We start from the raw sequence: 14,585 nt of genomic DNA on the forward strand, positions 1-14,585 counted from the left end.
CCTTTCCACAATGGTAACTTTTTCACCTCAGAGCAAGAACCTAGAAGGAAAAAAGCCAAACAAAAGGCCTACATTCCAAAATGTTCCACATATTTCAAACAATGCCCCTAGTTTGTGCAATTACCACCACAAAAGTGATGCAGAACTGAGACCTGGCCACAATATGTTTAACATCATAACCCCTTGTAATCTATAGCTGGGTGCACCTTCACAACAGAAGAGACTATTCTCATCAGGACAGAACTGTGTCACTATAAGACAAAGGTGAACAACCTTCTATTGATTTGCAGTGGCCATTTCCTCTGAGATGACAGAAGGAGCTTAATAGTGCCAACAAAATGCCCTCCACAACATTATAGAGTAACTGGTTCCTCTTACTGCAGGGGTGAAGAGCAGACATCTTCCGTTTTCTCATCCATCTCCCAAGTTTAACAGTGTCACCAAGCTGCTAATTTGTCATTCACTTTACATTTTCTCTTGTGAAAACATTCATCCCTTGACACGTTGACTTGGTGTAGTTCAACCTCCCTCTCTCAGCCTGTTGTTCCCCTCAGCGGTTAAGCCATGTGAGCACAGTCACAGTATCAGTCCAGTAGTATTTTAATTCTAACTTTTTTATTAAGTTGTTTATCAGTGAAGTTATAATAGTCACATGCAAAGTGCTGTAAGGTGGAGAATTTTAGAATGAGGTATTTTGATATGTAAAAGGAATCTGTCGCTGTGAACCCACAATCTGTGGTCAAAGGAGCTTTCTGTGCAAGTGACAACATGCCATGAAAAAACAAAGAAGGAAAGGAAAACACTAAGAATCTTGGAAACATAAATGTATGCAAGTCAATGTAAATCTGTTTTTTTTTTTTTTTTTAAATGGACCTACATGTGTCTTTGATAAAGTGAAATGATCCAAAGCATACATCATCTGGAAGATGTGTAGAGGCACTGTGATCGTATGGGCACGCATGGCTTCCAACATTACTGACGATATGAAAGCAGCAGCCAGATGAATTCTTAAGTTTAAGCCAGATGCAGCAGAGCTGATAGGTGCAGTTAAAACAGGCCTGACAACCTTGTTTTTACCTAATGTTTTTAATGATCTCCCTTTAAATGCTGTCCCGTTTTTATTTCTTTTTGCATTTAATGGACTCACTACTTTTATTTGCATTTTACTGTCCCTGCATTTATCTTATTAGTTGTCTTGTAGCACTTTGAGATTTTGTTGTAAATGTAAAGTGAGTTATAAATAAAATGTATTATTATTATTATTATTGCAGTGTCGCTGTACAGATGGACAATGACATTCAGAGAAACGAAACGTAGAGTTTTGAAGGCAAATGAAAATCCCAGCCTGACTTGGATGCCTTCCCCAAAACAGGGAGCAAATATTCTAGGTAAAAGGATACTTTAGAGTCAAGCATTTAAAATTTTGTATACATCAGCCCTGATTCAGTTTGGGTTTATGTGAGGTGCTTATGACCCCTGCTGCACAAATATTGAAGCACTGACCGTTTACTCTCTAGACACTGGTCTAAACTGTATTTAATTCAAAAACTGCAGCCAAAGTTAAGGCAGAAACTCTTGCTTAGTCTGTGATTCCGTTTCTTATTCAACATTTACTTCCTGAAAACATGTCAGCTGCTTATTCATTTAGGTGTGTTACACTTTATTGATTTTCCAGTGATGTCTTATGGACAACTGTTGTTCATTTTGTCAAACACAAATGAAAGTAAAACACAAAGAAACTCAAAGTCAACCAGTTTTTGCTTCAGTTTGATCAACAGTAGGAAAAAAAAGAAAATAAATAAAAAGTCACTTAAAATGCATGTGAAATTGTAGGTATTTATTTCATCCCCAAATCCTTACCAATACCATCCTTGTGAATTTGCTTTGCAAAGACAAAAAAAAAGCCATATGCATCCTGTGTGTAAACAAAGGCCAGAAGCTACAGACAAAGTATTCTCGTTGTTTTGTTGCCACATTGTGGATCTGATGGATGTGAAACAGGAACTCCATGTCTAAGTCCATGTTGGGGCAGCCGTCAAAATCCATGCTCAGCTTTCATCTGCCTCCAGGTTAATGTTGTTACCAAACTTGGCGTAGAGCTGGATCTTCAGATCACCCAATACTTGCTGTATTGCTGACACTCGTTCCTCAAAGCCTTTGACCTCCTGTTCCAGTGCTTCCTGTTGACAGAAGATGCACACTCCAGTTACATGACAAGCAAAAAAAATCTCTACACAGAACGCGCACAACATCAGACAGGTCTATATTTGTCTACAAGCCCACAAGTACAAATGTGCTCTACATTATAAATCAGTGGATATGATGAGTGAGCTGGTTGACACATTCGTCATTCAGGCTGTGTAGAAGCACTCTGTATCAATTCAGGCCAGTGCATTTATGTGCGATGCAGCAGCAATAACAATAGAGAAATCGGCCACTTTTACACATGCCCAGCAGGAAATTTTAAAAACATGTTGGTGCTGCTCAGTCAGTACTGACGGTTCAGGAGGCTGTAAACAAAATACAGATTTCCACAGGGTGCTTTCTGCAACATGTTCTGCCTCCTGTGTGCTTTGAGACCTGCACTCACGCACAGAATTTGTTCTTTGAAATGCATCTGTCAACATGCAACACTGGAGAATGTCCAGACCTGATTGTAAAAACAGCCTCCAGAGTTCACATGTTAAAACTGATGATTAAAGTGGTATTTAATCCACTTTTTTTCTGAAAGGTGCATCAGTGAAGATCTAGAGCACCCCCCTCGTGGATATGATCAACTGGCTGAACAACTCCCCTCTGACACCGAGACCTGGGCTGCTGATGCCTGCTCTCTGGCCCTGTTCAGCTACTTTGTAGTGTTTGGACTCACCTGATAAATTATGAATTTCCCTTACATACATTTAAAAATACCAGCTTGATGTCAAACAAAATGCTGATCCAATACCCTGCTGAAGGGTCAATCAAAAGATTGATACTTCTGTTGTTGAGAGGTTGCCTGCAGCTCACAACCCTCGTAGAGCACATTTCAACATCAACATTTTTTTTAGCCAGTGTGAAGAATGGGTGTCTTTTAAAGCCTTGTTGATAGAAAGTGATTTAGATTCAGTTAAAAAGGTTTGATCTCCATGCCATTTCACATCAAATATTGTATTGAAGAAAATAGACCCAGGGTGTACTTTCCCAGACCACAGGACGGTCAGTTATAGTTTTGAGACTAAAGTGAAGAAGAGAAGCAACGAAACAACAAGAAAAGAATGAACTGGGTCAGCGACTATAAATGTAGTCATCAAGAACCTTTACAGATGATCACTCCATCCTGGAGTTGTTACTCTACATCTTCTGGAACTTGTTCGATTTGTCCCACAGCACACCAGCAGGCGATGCAAAAACCATTTTGAGAAGACAGAGAACAGAATGTATCTGGGCTGAGCTTGACCGAGGGGCTCGAACCATGAAGCAAACTAATGCATGACTGTTGTGGGAATGTGTTCAAACAGCTCGGGGAGACACTGCAGTGAGCTGCCCTGAAAAAAAAAAAAAACCTCATTGTCAGGATGGTCAGTCTGAAGAGCGGCGATTACAGCCAAAGGATCTGATGTCGGTTACACTGAACTTTGCGCTGACTTGTGTTGCCATGTTGTTGTTTTTTTTTCCCATTTCCTGATAATACTGCATGTCAATAAAACTTAGTCTCTTCCTTTAAGTGGGCACTATATGGTGTGTGTCCAATTCCCCTCCATCTATAAAATATGGTCCAAGTGAGCGAAGACGAAGTATCAGATTATTTCTATTCTAGAAGTATCCCAAACATATTTTCTATGTCAATTGTAACAACTAAAGCTGCTGATGCTCCCCTTCCCCTTCACCGGAAAGAAAAAGAAGTTTCCGCCTTGTGGGACCATTTTCATCTTATATCGGCAAATAAGGCATTTGTTTTTTTTTCCTTGTCGTTTCATCCTGTTCCTCCCAGTTCCCACTTTATCTATCCAAATTCAAAACCATTTCAAAGTGACTCAGTTTAAATTATTGTATTTTATGCAGGTTAAATGTCGCATTTATTCGAAAGAACTGTCCTACATTAACCCATTGACGCCGGATGTTGCGTAGCGCAACATTGCCCCTAACGCCGGTTGTTGAATAACGCAACATTGTCCCTAACGCCGGTTGTTGCATAACGCAACATTGTCCCTAACGCCGGTTGTTGCATAACGCAACATTGTTCATTTATCATTATTTTCAAGACGCATGCAGCATGTAATGCACAATAATTGGTACCCGACGTCAACAAAAGTGTACTCGTACACCGGGGCTGAAGGTGCCAATATCTGAAGATGCAAGTCCTTTAGATGTGTTCTCGCATATTTTCACTGATGAAGTTTGGGATATGTTGGTGACACAGACAAACTTATATGCGGATCAGGCGCGCGGCCACACACCATCCAACTCGAAGTGGAGCCCCGTGTCAAAGCAGGAGATGAAATCTTTCATCGGTCTCTGCCTAACTTTTGGAATAATCAAACTACCAACTCGCCGGGATTACTGGAGGCAGAGCAAGTGGCTGTATCAGACAAATGTCGCCCGAGTGATGGCACGAGATCGTTTCGACAAGATCTGGAGGTAATTATTTATTCTTGCGCTTCATTCTGATGACTTCTCATTCTTATTTGAGTGGCGTTGGCCTTATGTCAAAAAAAAGAGAGCCCGTGCGAATTACTGCAGTATGGCAACTATGATGTTTTAGAAGTCATGTCACTGAAGTATACAGTATAACTGCACAATGCAAGATATATTGCAGGGTTTTTTTTAATCATTCATTATTATTGCTGATATTATTATTTTGCAATGACGTCTCTATCATGGCCAGTAATGTAGCTGAAGTGGTGCCAACTACAACTACTACTACTAATAATAATAATGATGATAATAATGGTAATGATGATTATGATTTAGTTATAGTATAGTAACAGTATAGTAATAGTAGTATAATAAATAGCAGCATTGGGTATTATCCTGAATCATAAAGCAAAACTACATGAACCAAATGTCCAACATTGATAAAAAAAAAAGTAATACAATCCAGCCAGCGAAAAAAAATTGAATTTTGAATCTTCACTCATATTTTTAGATATCTACATCTCCAAGACAACACTGATCCTGCATCTACATCTACAGCTTCAGCTGGGCATGAGCTGGCCAAGATCAGTGAAAAGAGAAAGACCTGCAGGGAGTGTGCCAAAGAGAACACCAAGCACCCAGGGACTACACTGATGGGATGCAGGCAGTGCAATATCCCCCTGCACCGCGAGTGCTTCATGCACCACGCTCTGAGAAAGTAGTGTTGTGTAGTAGTGGGCATGTGTGTGTGTGTGTGTGTGTGTGTGTGTGAATAAAATGGGTGTGTGTGTGTTTGTGTGTGTATTGACTCATCTTTTTAATTTTTTTTAATGAAAATGTGTTGGTGTTAATGCTGAATGAACATGACGGAATAAAAGCAGAGAATTTAACCTTTAAAATGCAACTTATTTCATGTCTTTATGGGTTTCAGAGGCTGAGATATTGAATTTTTCTTAGGTGTTTTCAATGAATTGTTTTTAGTTCAAAAAACCCTCAGGCATTGGGGACCTTTTCTAAAAACTGGCTTAGGCATTGAGCAGCCTTTTTTGCAGGTGCTTTAGGCGCCAATGGTTTAATAAAAAGGACCTCTTCAATGCTGAGGCATTACAGAGCCAGGCACGAAAATGAGGCCACAAATAGGAATACACCAGGAACAGACACAGGTAGGCCTATAGAGACATTATAAAACGTCCTCATGGTCGCTTTATTGATTCATATTATTTTTACTTATGTTCTTGAATAAAAATTTATTTAAAAAAAAAAAAAATCCCCTTCCTGCCTCAAGGACAAGTACATTCACAAAACTTGAATTTTTACATTACATTTTAACCTTAAAGATATCAAAGATATTTAAACTTTAATTAAGATATGAAATAGTACTATATAAAATACAATACCTTAAATCAGTGGTTCCCAAACTTTTTGTGCCCAAGGCACACCAAAGGACAAGTAAAAATCTCAAGGCAGACCTATTGTGCAAAATAGCCCTTATAACACGTGTAATCACTCATATCATGTAACATATCTGTAAATGTGCATAATCATTTACTAACGCCAAATAAAATGTGATAAAAAGACAACTATATTACTCATGAAATATTTTAGGGCCCGACCGATATGGTTTTTTCAGGGCCGACACCGATACCGATAATTATGGAAATGGGAGGCCGATAACCGATATGTGCAACCGATAAATAGAAACATTATTCACGATAAATTAAAAATAGCATGCCCTGACACAAACTTTCATATCCATTAAGTCTTTTTAATTGTAAAAATGAAAAGTGCAGGGAGCTGCCAGCAGCATTTGTAAAATAAAGCCAAACATAACTTAGAATAAAACGGGAAATAAAATAATAATATAAATACATAATTATCAATAAAAAAATAAATCACTCCCTGCTATGAGAATACTTGAATATATGTTATTTTTATATTAAAAAGTATTAGAAAATTAACAATGAACCATCTGAGTCGCGTCGCGTACGGCTTCATGAAGTTGTTCACCTAACACCATGGTTGTTAGCGCAAGTCTGCTAGCTACTTGGTGGTGGTGTGACAGCCTGTCTGGCTACCCGTAACAAGATGTTACTCCAGATGTTTGAAACGCATCGACTGGCCAAAACTTAATTCTATTAAAGTTAAGTAAGAGGGACATTACGACCAATCACCGTTGGTTCTAACATGCTGGGTAACCAGTTGTTACGGAACAAGATAGGCTCTCACACTGGCAGGCTACCAAGTAGCTAGCAGGCTTGCGCTAACAAATGGTTAGTCTCAGGAACAAACACAAACACGTTTTATTTGGTCTTCATTGACCATGGTTTTCAGTCCACCTTTCGTGTAGAACTACAGACACGTTCACGTTTCCATGTGGGGATTTAAAAATGACTGTACACTATGCTGAGACTGCTTTATGGACAACCGTTTCAGTGAGGAGTATTCGCTGTTATTCTGGTTATCCTTACGTGAGCTAAAGCTTTGCGTCGTTACACAGATCAAATGGACCATTTTCACTAGTTGTATACACTAATAAAGACGTTGTGGTGCCGTGCTTTTGCAACGTTGGTGTGTTTGTGACTTATTGCAGGGGATAAGGCTTCGTATATGCTTACCTTGAAGGGAGTTTGTTCTCTCTGCTTCAAGTAGTACTGCCACCACCGCCGCCTTGAAACCGCTCACAGCGTTCAGTAGCCACCCCGCCCCCAACTTGCGCCACGGCTGCCTTGAAACCGTTCGCAGCCTTGCGTGTTGATTGGTTGTATTCCGTGTGCCAAACAAATCAGATGCTGTGACGGGCGGGGCAATGCTCATAAACTCAAAGTGGCGAGAGCGAGAGCAGAAGACGCGTTCAGAACCAAACGGCTGCAAAATTTGTTGTGAAAATTATATAAACTTATCGGTGGAAATTTATGGAAAGTATGGCCGATGCCGATATCCCCAAAATGCTAAATATCGGCCCGATATATCGGTGGGTCCGATAATCGGCCGGGCCTTAAAATATTTATTAACGAAATATTTCAAAAATGTATTTGAAACACACTCATTTAAACCAGACAGGTCACAAAATTAAAAATGAGGCAAAGGAAACTCAGCAGAAATTCAGCACAGAGAACTGCCAATACAAGGAAGCTGCATTGTCCAAGGTCCTAAACTACAAATTATAAATGTAACATTTTGGCAAGATTATTTTAATCCTTGGTGGCACTAAGGAGAGGGCCACTAGCAAGTCCTGTTCAACAGAGAGCCGTGACCTCCTGTTGTTCTTCATGTGAACTAGAGTAGAGAACGCCAACTCACACAGGTAGGTGGGGAAAGGAAGAAGTTCCGATGCAGAAGCATTAGCTAACTAGGAGTTAAGTTAGCATTAGCTAACTTCTCCCGACAAGACACACTCAGGCTGAGAATTGTTGACACCCCCGGTCCAACTGAAGCCATAAGATGGGTAACTTTCATGATAGTGTCTACTGACAGTTTTTTTTCCCTCTTTTCTTTTAGAGGTGGGTTGTCAGCAGTCTCTGCACTGGTGGTTGGTGGTTTGCTCTGCACAAGAAAGCGCTCCATTTTCCCTCTTGCGTGTATCTCTATTTTAATGTTGTCCTTCAGCCTTTGATGCGTCATGGTCTCATAATTCCCACCTGCGCAACTGCGTTAACAGCGAAATATGGGGTTCTCTGTGGAATTTATTTTATTTTTTTTAATAGGCCTAATTGTTTTTGGGTATAGATTTTGCCTATGTATTATGAAATGAGTGCATACAAAGTACTGATATAGTAAATTAAAAAATAATTATTTTTGTGTAGTTGTATATTGCAATAATAACATATGGTTGTCACAAAATCCCATGGCACACCTGGACTTGCCTCGCGGCACACCGTTTGAGAACCACTGCCTTAAATTACATTATTTTATAGCCTATACTAGGTCATTAAATCAGTATGTCAGTTGAGCCTGTAATTGGGTTGCCGGTAATGATTTTTAAGATCCAGAAGGTGTCAGCATTGAGCAACACAGTACCAACACAGCTTCAATACAGTTAGGGTAATGTGCTGCAACGCTTCACGAGGCCTTATCTACCCATCACTAGTATTTAGTACAACTTTTTGTAAAGAAAAAATTTAAATGATACAGTTTTGGTTTAAACAAAAGAAACAAAGCATACTTATAATATGAGATGTAATTAATAGTCCTTTGATTCAATGACTTCAGGACTAAAAGCTGGACTTACACCAGTGCTTTCAAGTGTGAGGAGTGAGAAGAATTACTGAGTGACTGTAATACACTTACCTTGGCAGCCTCTAGCATCTCTTGCGTTTCTTCTTGGGAGTGGCTGACAAAGACGCCACCAATTTGATAAGGGATTAGTAAAGAGTCGTCGTCCAACATCATTAGGTCATCACTGGCATCCTGTAAGTTCTGCAGTGTTTTCTACATGGAGAAAATAAGGGCCATTAACAAGTTAGCAGCAGTAATCTAGCAACTGTGTAGCCTGTGAGGCCAAATGTTACTGTGACACATCTAAACCAAGTGGGTTTCAGTGCTTATTCAATGTTGTCAATTCACAGGGCGTAAAAACTGTCTCTGATCAGTTTTATCACATTAAAAAAGTAGGATTAAAGGACAAACTAAATCAAATCAAAAGTTGTTTATACACTCCAGCCTAACCACTGTAAAGGCGGTAGCATGGTTGCCGCGTCTGTCACGGCGGTGTCGCACCGTGATGTCAAAATGACGTTTCAGGCCTGGCGCTTCCCTTGAAAAGACGGCGCAGCGCGTTGTCGTGCACCAGTCGATTTTTGTAACTTGGCGGCGCCGAGCACAACGAACCGGATGGACCGATGTGAGACCAGGCTCAGTGAGGAGGTGCGTTTGTACAGGCAGCTGTACGAAACTGCAGTGAAACAGCACAGGGACCACGTAAACTCCCCAAACTGGTGCACAGAGATTGGCAGAACTTTGGGGAAAGAGGGAGAGTTCTGTAAGAATGTGTGGAGGAAGCTACGGGACAGATACGTGAAGGCAAAGAAGAGGGCAGAGACTCTGTTGATGCCGGGGGCTTCAAACCTTCACCTCTTTTAACTGAATTAAAAAATTAAAATGATCCGAAAACTGCAGCAGTATCATTAATTACAGTATTCCTGCTCTTGACAGCGGCATTGTTTTCTTCTCCACTTTCGTGGTTGTAGAATAGTGGTAATCTTCACGTAGCAGCGCCACCTCTGTGACGGAGAAAATTGCAACTACTGGCGCGCAACGACTTGCGCCACTATATGGGGTCCTATGGCGGGCACGAACTCGTGACGTCATCAACACCGCTCGCGCGAGCAGACGCGGCAACCATGCTAGAGCCTTAAAGACTGATTCATAATGCTGAGCCATAGTGATTATTAAAGGGGTAGTTCGCCTTTTTTGACATGAAGCTGTATGACATCCCATATTAGCAATATCATTTATGAACATTGACTTACCCCCTGCTGCGTCCTGTGAGCCAAATTACAGCTGAGTTTTGGCGTCCACGAAGGTAGTCCGGCTAGTTGGCTGGGGCTAGAAAAATAAAGCGTCTTGCTTCTCAAAACAATATGCATTCAAAAGAGTAATACATTTGCATCACAAAATTGTTGTGCATGAAAAAGTCAGACCTCACATCGCTTGGCGCTATTTTTGCCTCCCTTGATATCAATGTGTCCAGCCACCTAGCGATAGCCACACCTGTTACGGTGTTTGCTGCTCGGAAGCAGGGGAGTGCTCGGTCTGCTCTTCGGTCTGCACAGTTTACATTGGACGCATTGATGTCAAGGGAGGCAAAAAATAGCGCCAAGCGATGTGAGGTCTGACTTTTTCCTGGAGAACGATTTTGTGATGCAAATGTATTACTCTTTTGAACGCATATTGTTTTGAGAAGCAAAACGCTTTATTTTTCTAGCCCCAGCCAACTAGCTGGACTACCTTTGTGGATGCCAAAACTCAGCTCACAGGACGCAGCGGGGAGTAAGTCAATGTTCATAAATGATATATGGGATGTCATACAGCTTCATGTCAAAAGAGGCGAACTATCCCTTTAATACTTGTACTCGAAGATGCATGACTGATCCAACTGACTGTAGGCGCAGATTTGGAGAGCTGATAAGTTGAGAAAATAGAATTGATAACAACTGCAATGATGTTTGTGTTATAACCAAGTCTGACACATATGACTGTTAAACGCATAGAGCCAGAATATGATTTATTAACCCTCAAAAGGTTTAATCGCAACTTCTTTCAAACTGCTATCCTCAAGTAGAAATGAAAACGGTAACATTTTGAATGATATAACGGCAGTAACAACGCAGCAGTGACTTCAGCTCTGCGTCTCCAACAGAGTTTGAATTAACTTCTCGTTTCGAAAACGTAATTCACACATCACTGGGAACTTCAACCTTACTACTACTTACTCTCTTTGATTCTATTTCATTTTTCAGCTCCGTCATCCGACTCGTATTCCTGGCGAATTTGTTGATCTTCTGCTGGTCTTCAAAAGTCACACTCACGTCTTCAACCGCCTGCAAAAAATAAAAATAGAGAGAGTTGACGTTAGCAAGTACAAAGAAGAAGAAAAAAAATCGAGCTTTAACTAAATCTCCATCATTTGATCCACATTTGCTTGTAAAACCATATGTTCCACAGCACCTGGAGCGCGGTCCTGTTGACTCTCACAGCCTTGTTTGGATAATATCATCATTATAATTAACAGTTAAAGAATTATGGGTCAGGTTCGTGTGCTAGCTTGCTAGCTCACATTTAGCTGTTACCAGCGACATGAGGTGAACGAGGATGTGACAATGATTTAAAATATCACCGGCATGAGGAACTGTGGCATCCAAACACACCTCTGCTGATTTTATTTGCACTCTGACCAATGCAGCTCAAGAGTGCCTATGCAAGGAAAATGGAATACATCTTAAAAATATTACTTACCACAGGTCCCTTCATGGTAGCTGCTGCCATCTTGACTTCCACTGCAGACAAAAAGCGGCGCTCAGCAGAGAAATACTGCGACAGCGCCACCTCGCAGCCGGGCGGGTACAGTTTTATTATAGGAACAGGATTTAAAGCTGTGTCCAGCTGTCGATGAAAAAAACAAGTGACCCTAACCCTATGTGTTATTTCGTTTTTGCTTTAAAGCGGCAGTTGGCAACTTTTTTTTAGTCATTTTAGCTTGAACTGTCATGGGATTCTGGAAGTAGAATATTAAATAGGCTGTTTAGGAAAAATAACGAAATCTGTAGCTCCCTCTGAAGCCTGTAATCATGCTTGCAAAAATCGAGCGCTCCCGGCTGTTTTTAACCAATCACGTTAGGGTGGAGGAATCCTACCTGTCAATCACAGCTTGAGCACACGCTGCTGAGCGTGAGTCTGCCCCAGCTTGTGTGCGCTCACACTGGTGTGAACTCACGTGCACAACCTCGTCCACAGAGGGGGAGGGGTTTGGGGGGCGATTCGGAGCTTGTTAGAGGTTGGGGGAGGGACCTGAAAGTTGTATCAGTTCGAATTTTCCGACTTTAGACTCGTAATTTTGAAAACTTGCCGACTGCAGCTTAAATAAATGTTAACATTAGGCTATTCTTTGGTAACTAAAAAAAAAATCCGTTTTCGCCGTTGATAGGGAATCGCTTTATTGCACTTTATTATAGAAGAAATGTTGCTTTATTGAGACCAGTATTATCAAACCCTATTCTGGTTAGAAATAACTTTTCTTGTCTAAATTTAACCTTTACATTTTAAAACGTCTTTCAATAATACGTTCTGGACTGCTCTGTCTTCAGTCCACATTTTTCTCTTTGTGACTGAAGCTCTACCTTCGCCTATCTATTAAATATCATACATCTATTTGATTATCTTTTAAGCATTCTATCCTCTCCACATGTGAAAGAACCGAAAGTTATCATACCCAGCATCTGAATTCTAAATAGACTCTCACTGCATTTGCATTTACCACTTTGTATCTGATTAATTTAGATACTAAAATCTTATCAGATTGATCCAGTCAGGCCAAATAAGAACACATTTTTAATCAGACTGAGACAGGTGGTGATAACCCATCAGAAAAAAACCCACTTAATCTGATTGTCTCTTTCTGGATGGAATATATACACTCAATGTTCTTTCTGCAGCAAAACAAAACTGATCTGCAATGAATGCAGGTTTTTTTGTTGGAGGCATTGGAAAAGCTAAGGTTTACAGCAATCTAGATTTATTTATTTTTGATAGTGGGCAACTTCTAACTGGTAAATCCCACAAGGCCATTGTCTCCCATCACTCTTTGCCTGGGACTTCATCCAGTCCCAGGTCCTGGTCTACTCCTGGAATACAGACTGAGTGATATGAACTATATAAAATGCTTTGAGGCATGTAAACACACGGTATATCATATCCCTTTATTACATGTTTGTGTAAGCATTTATGCCTGAGTCTCTAATTTGAATTATTTCAGTCAGATTTAATAGATTTTTGTCCATGTGAAGATCAATATGAAAAACCTCTATCTGTAAATCTTCCCTGATTGCCTCTATAGACTGTAATCTTAAATAAACTGCAGTCGAGTCAAAACACAGCAGTCCAACCTAGAAACCACCAACCTCTGCCACCATATCAGCTTTGTAAGCCAATCATTTGTTTGTAATTATGATCCCTAAGTGAGATCCTTCTACAGGATCACTTGGACTTTTGATAAATCAATAATCATTCATAAAATTATACATAACGTTTAAACAGTATGCTATTTAAAACGTTTTTTTTCTGGTAATTTATCTTTTATCTTCCATCAAAAAATATTTTTCTAAACTTATTCATGCCCAACAGTAGATTAGGACACTATTAGTGGAATACATATCACCTTATCATCAGCTAAATAAAGTTTCTCCCCGCTGAATACTCATGGGATTCCTACCAATGCTCCCACTGTACTGCATGACTACTATAAGGTTGATCTTATAGTATGCTGGCAAATATTGGCAAACACCTTTAGTGTTTTGCTTGATACGTAAACAAAACACCTATAATCAATCGCCTCCTCAGTTTTATAAACCTATCATTTCTCGCATATCTCCCCTTCAACTGCATCCAGATAACCCTTTTTTTTTTTGCACTTTGTTTCTAACTGTTTTATTGTGCAGTTTTATATATCCATAATAAATTCCTTCCCTTTTTCTATCCGCTGTCAATGTAAGTTTTACGAATGATCATTTTTTGTGTCTCTTTTACTTGTTGCTTCAGGATGGATACCCTGAGGGTGATGGTAAAAGCTGGCATTAAAACATTTATTTAATCAATCCTTGCTGTCTCGTGATCTTGTAGGTGGTTACAAGACAAAAAATTGGCGTTTAAATGACAGGACTTTCCAAACTTTCACCAGTTCCAACCTAAGCAATAATTAAGCCAGATTGGCTTAACATTATCATTACCTATCACAACAAAATAGGCAGACACTAGTAGATACAATATCAACCGGAACTGTAGCTCTGTGCATATTTGGATAGCAAACAGTACTGCACCCAAGGTCAAATATTTACCGAATACATCTATAAAGTATGAGTGCTGTTAATCTAATTTTTGTTTGACTGAAGCACCAGAACAAACTATTACACAGTGTAACTTGTATTAAAATCAATGGACTATTTATAACAATAGTCCCTCCAATAAAATTGGTAGGCTGTTATGCATTGGTTCCCCATGAAGACTTTGCTTGAAGTCCCTCAGCTGCAGCCTGTGGATAAAATCTTAAGTGCACAGACCAAACAGGGGAATCCAACTCCCACCTCAGTGAGCAGGCTATAGGCTACAATTGGAACATTGTGTTCATAGATTCCAAGTCTTGTCAAAGAAAATTAAACAAATAATGCACTTTTTACTTTTCTTTTCAAATAATCTTAATTTCCTCTGAAACTATGTGGTAAAATACATTCATATTTGTTGGTTGTATTGCAAAAAAAGAG

At 39.9% G+C, this 14,585-nt stretch overlaps 1 protein-coding gene across 1 annotated transcript; it reads right to left on the minus strand.

The window, feature by feature from the left end:
* Positions 1–1,822: 1,822 nt before the first annotated feature.
* Positions 1,823–11,649, minus strand: pfdn4 (prefoldin subunit 4). Its single transcript, XM_075475802.1, has 4 exons — positions 11,569–11,649; positions 11,046–11,153; positions 8,902–9,042; positions 1,823–2,180 (listed from the first exon to the last, which is right to left on the minus strand). Exons 1-4 carry the CDS (start codon positions 11,596–11,598, stop codon positions 2,049–2,051), a joined length of 411 nt encoding a protein of 136 aa, XP_075331917.1. The 5' UTR covers positions 11,599–11,649; the 3' UTR covers positions 1,823–2,048.
* Between the last annotated feature and the right edge of the window lie 2,936 nt (positions 11,650–14,585).

This window comes from Odontesthes bonariensis, chromosome 10 (assembly GCF_027942865.1).
Source record: "Odontesthes bonariensis isolate fOdoBon6 chromosome 10, fOdoBon6.hap1, whole genome shotgun sequence".
In the NCBI taxonomy this organism is placed as follows: Eukaryota; Metazoa; Chordata; class Actinopteri; order Atheriniformes; family Atherinopsidae; genus Odontesthes; species Odontesthes bonariensis.

Bases quoted from the DNA above. Each gene is read 5' to 3' on its own strand.
- pfdn4 (XM_075475802.1), bottom strand. From the start codon at position 11,598: ATGGCAGCAGCTACCATGAAGGGACCTGTG. The intron at 11,154-11,568 runs GTAAGTAATATT...TATTTTTTGCAG, and splicing joins CTACCATGAAGGGACCTGTG to GCGGTTGAAGACGTGAGTGT. The intron at 2,181-8,901 runs GTAAGTGTATTA...TTCTGTCAACAG, and splicing joins AGATGCTAGAGGCTGCCAAG to GAAGCACTGGAACAGGAGGT.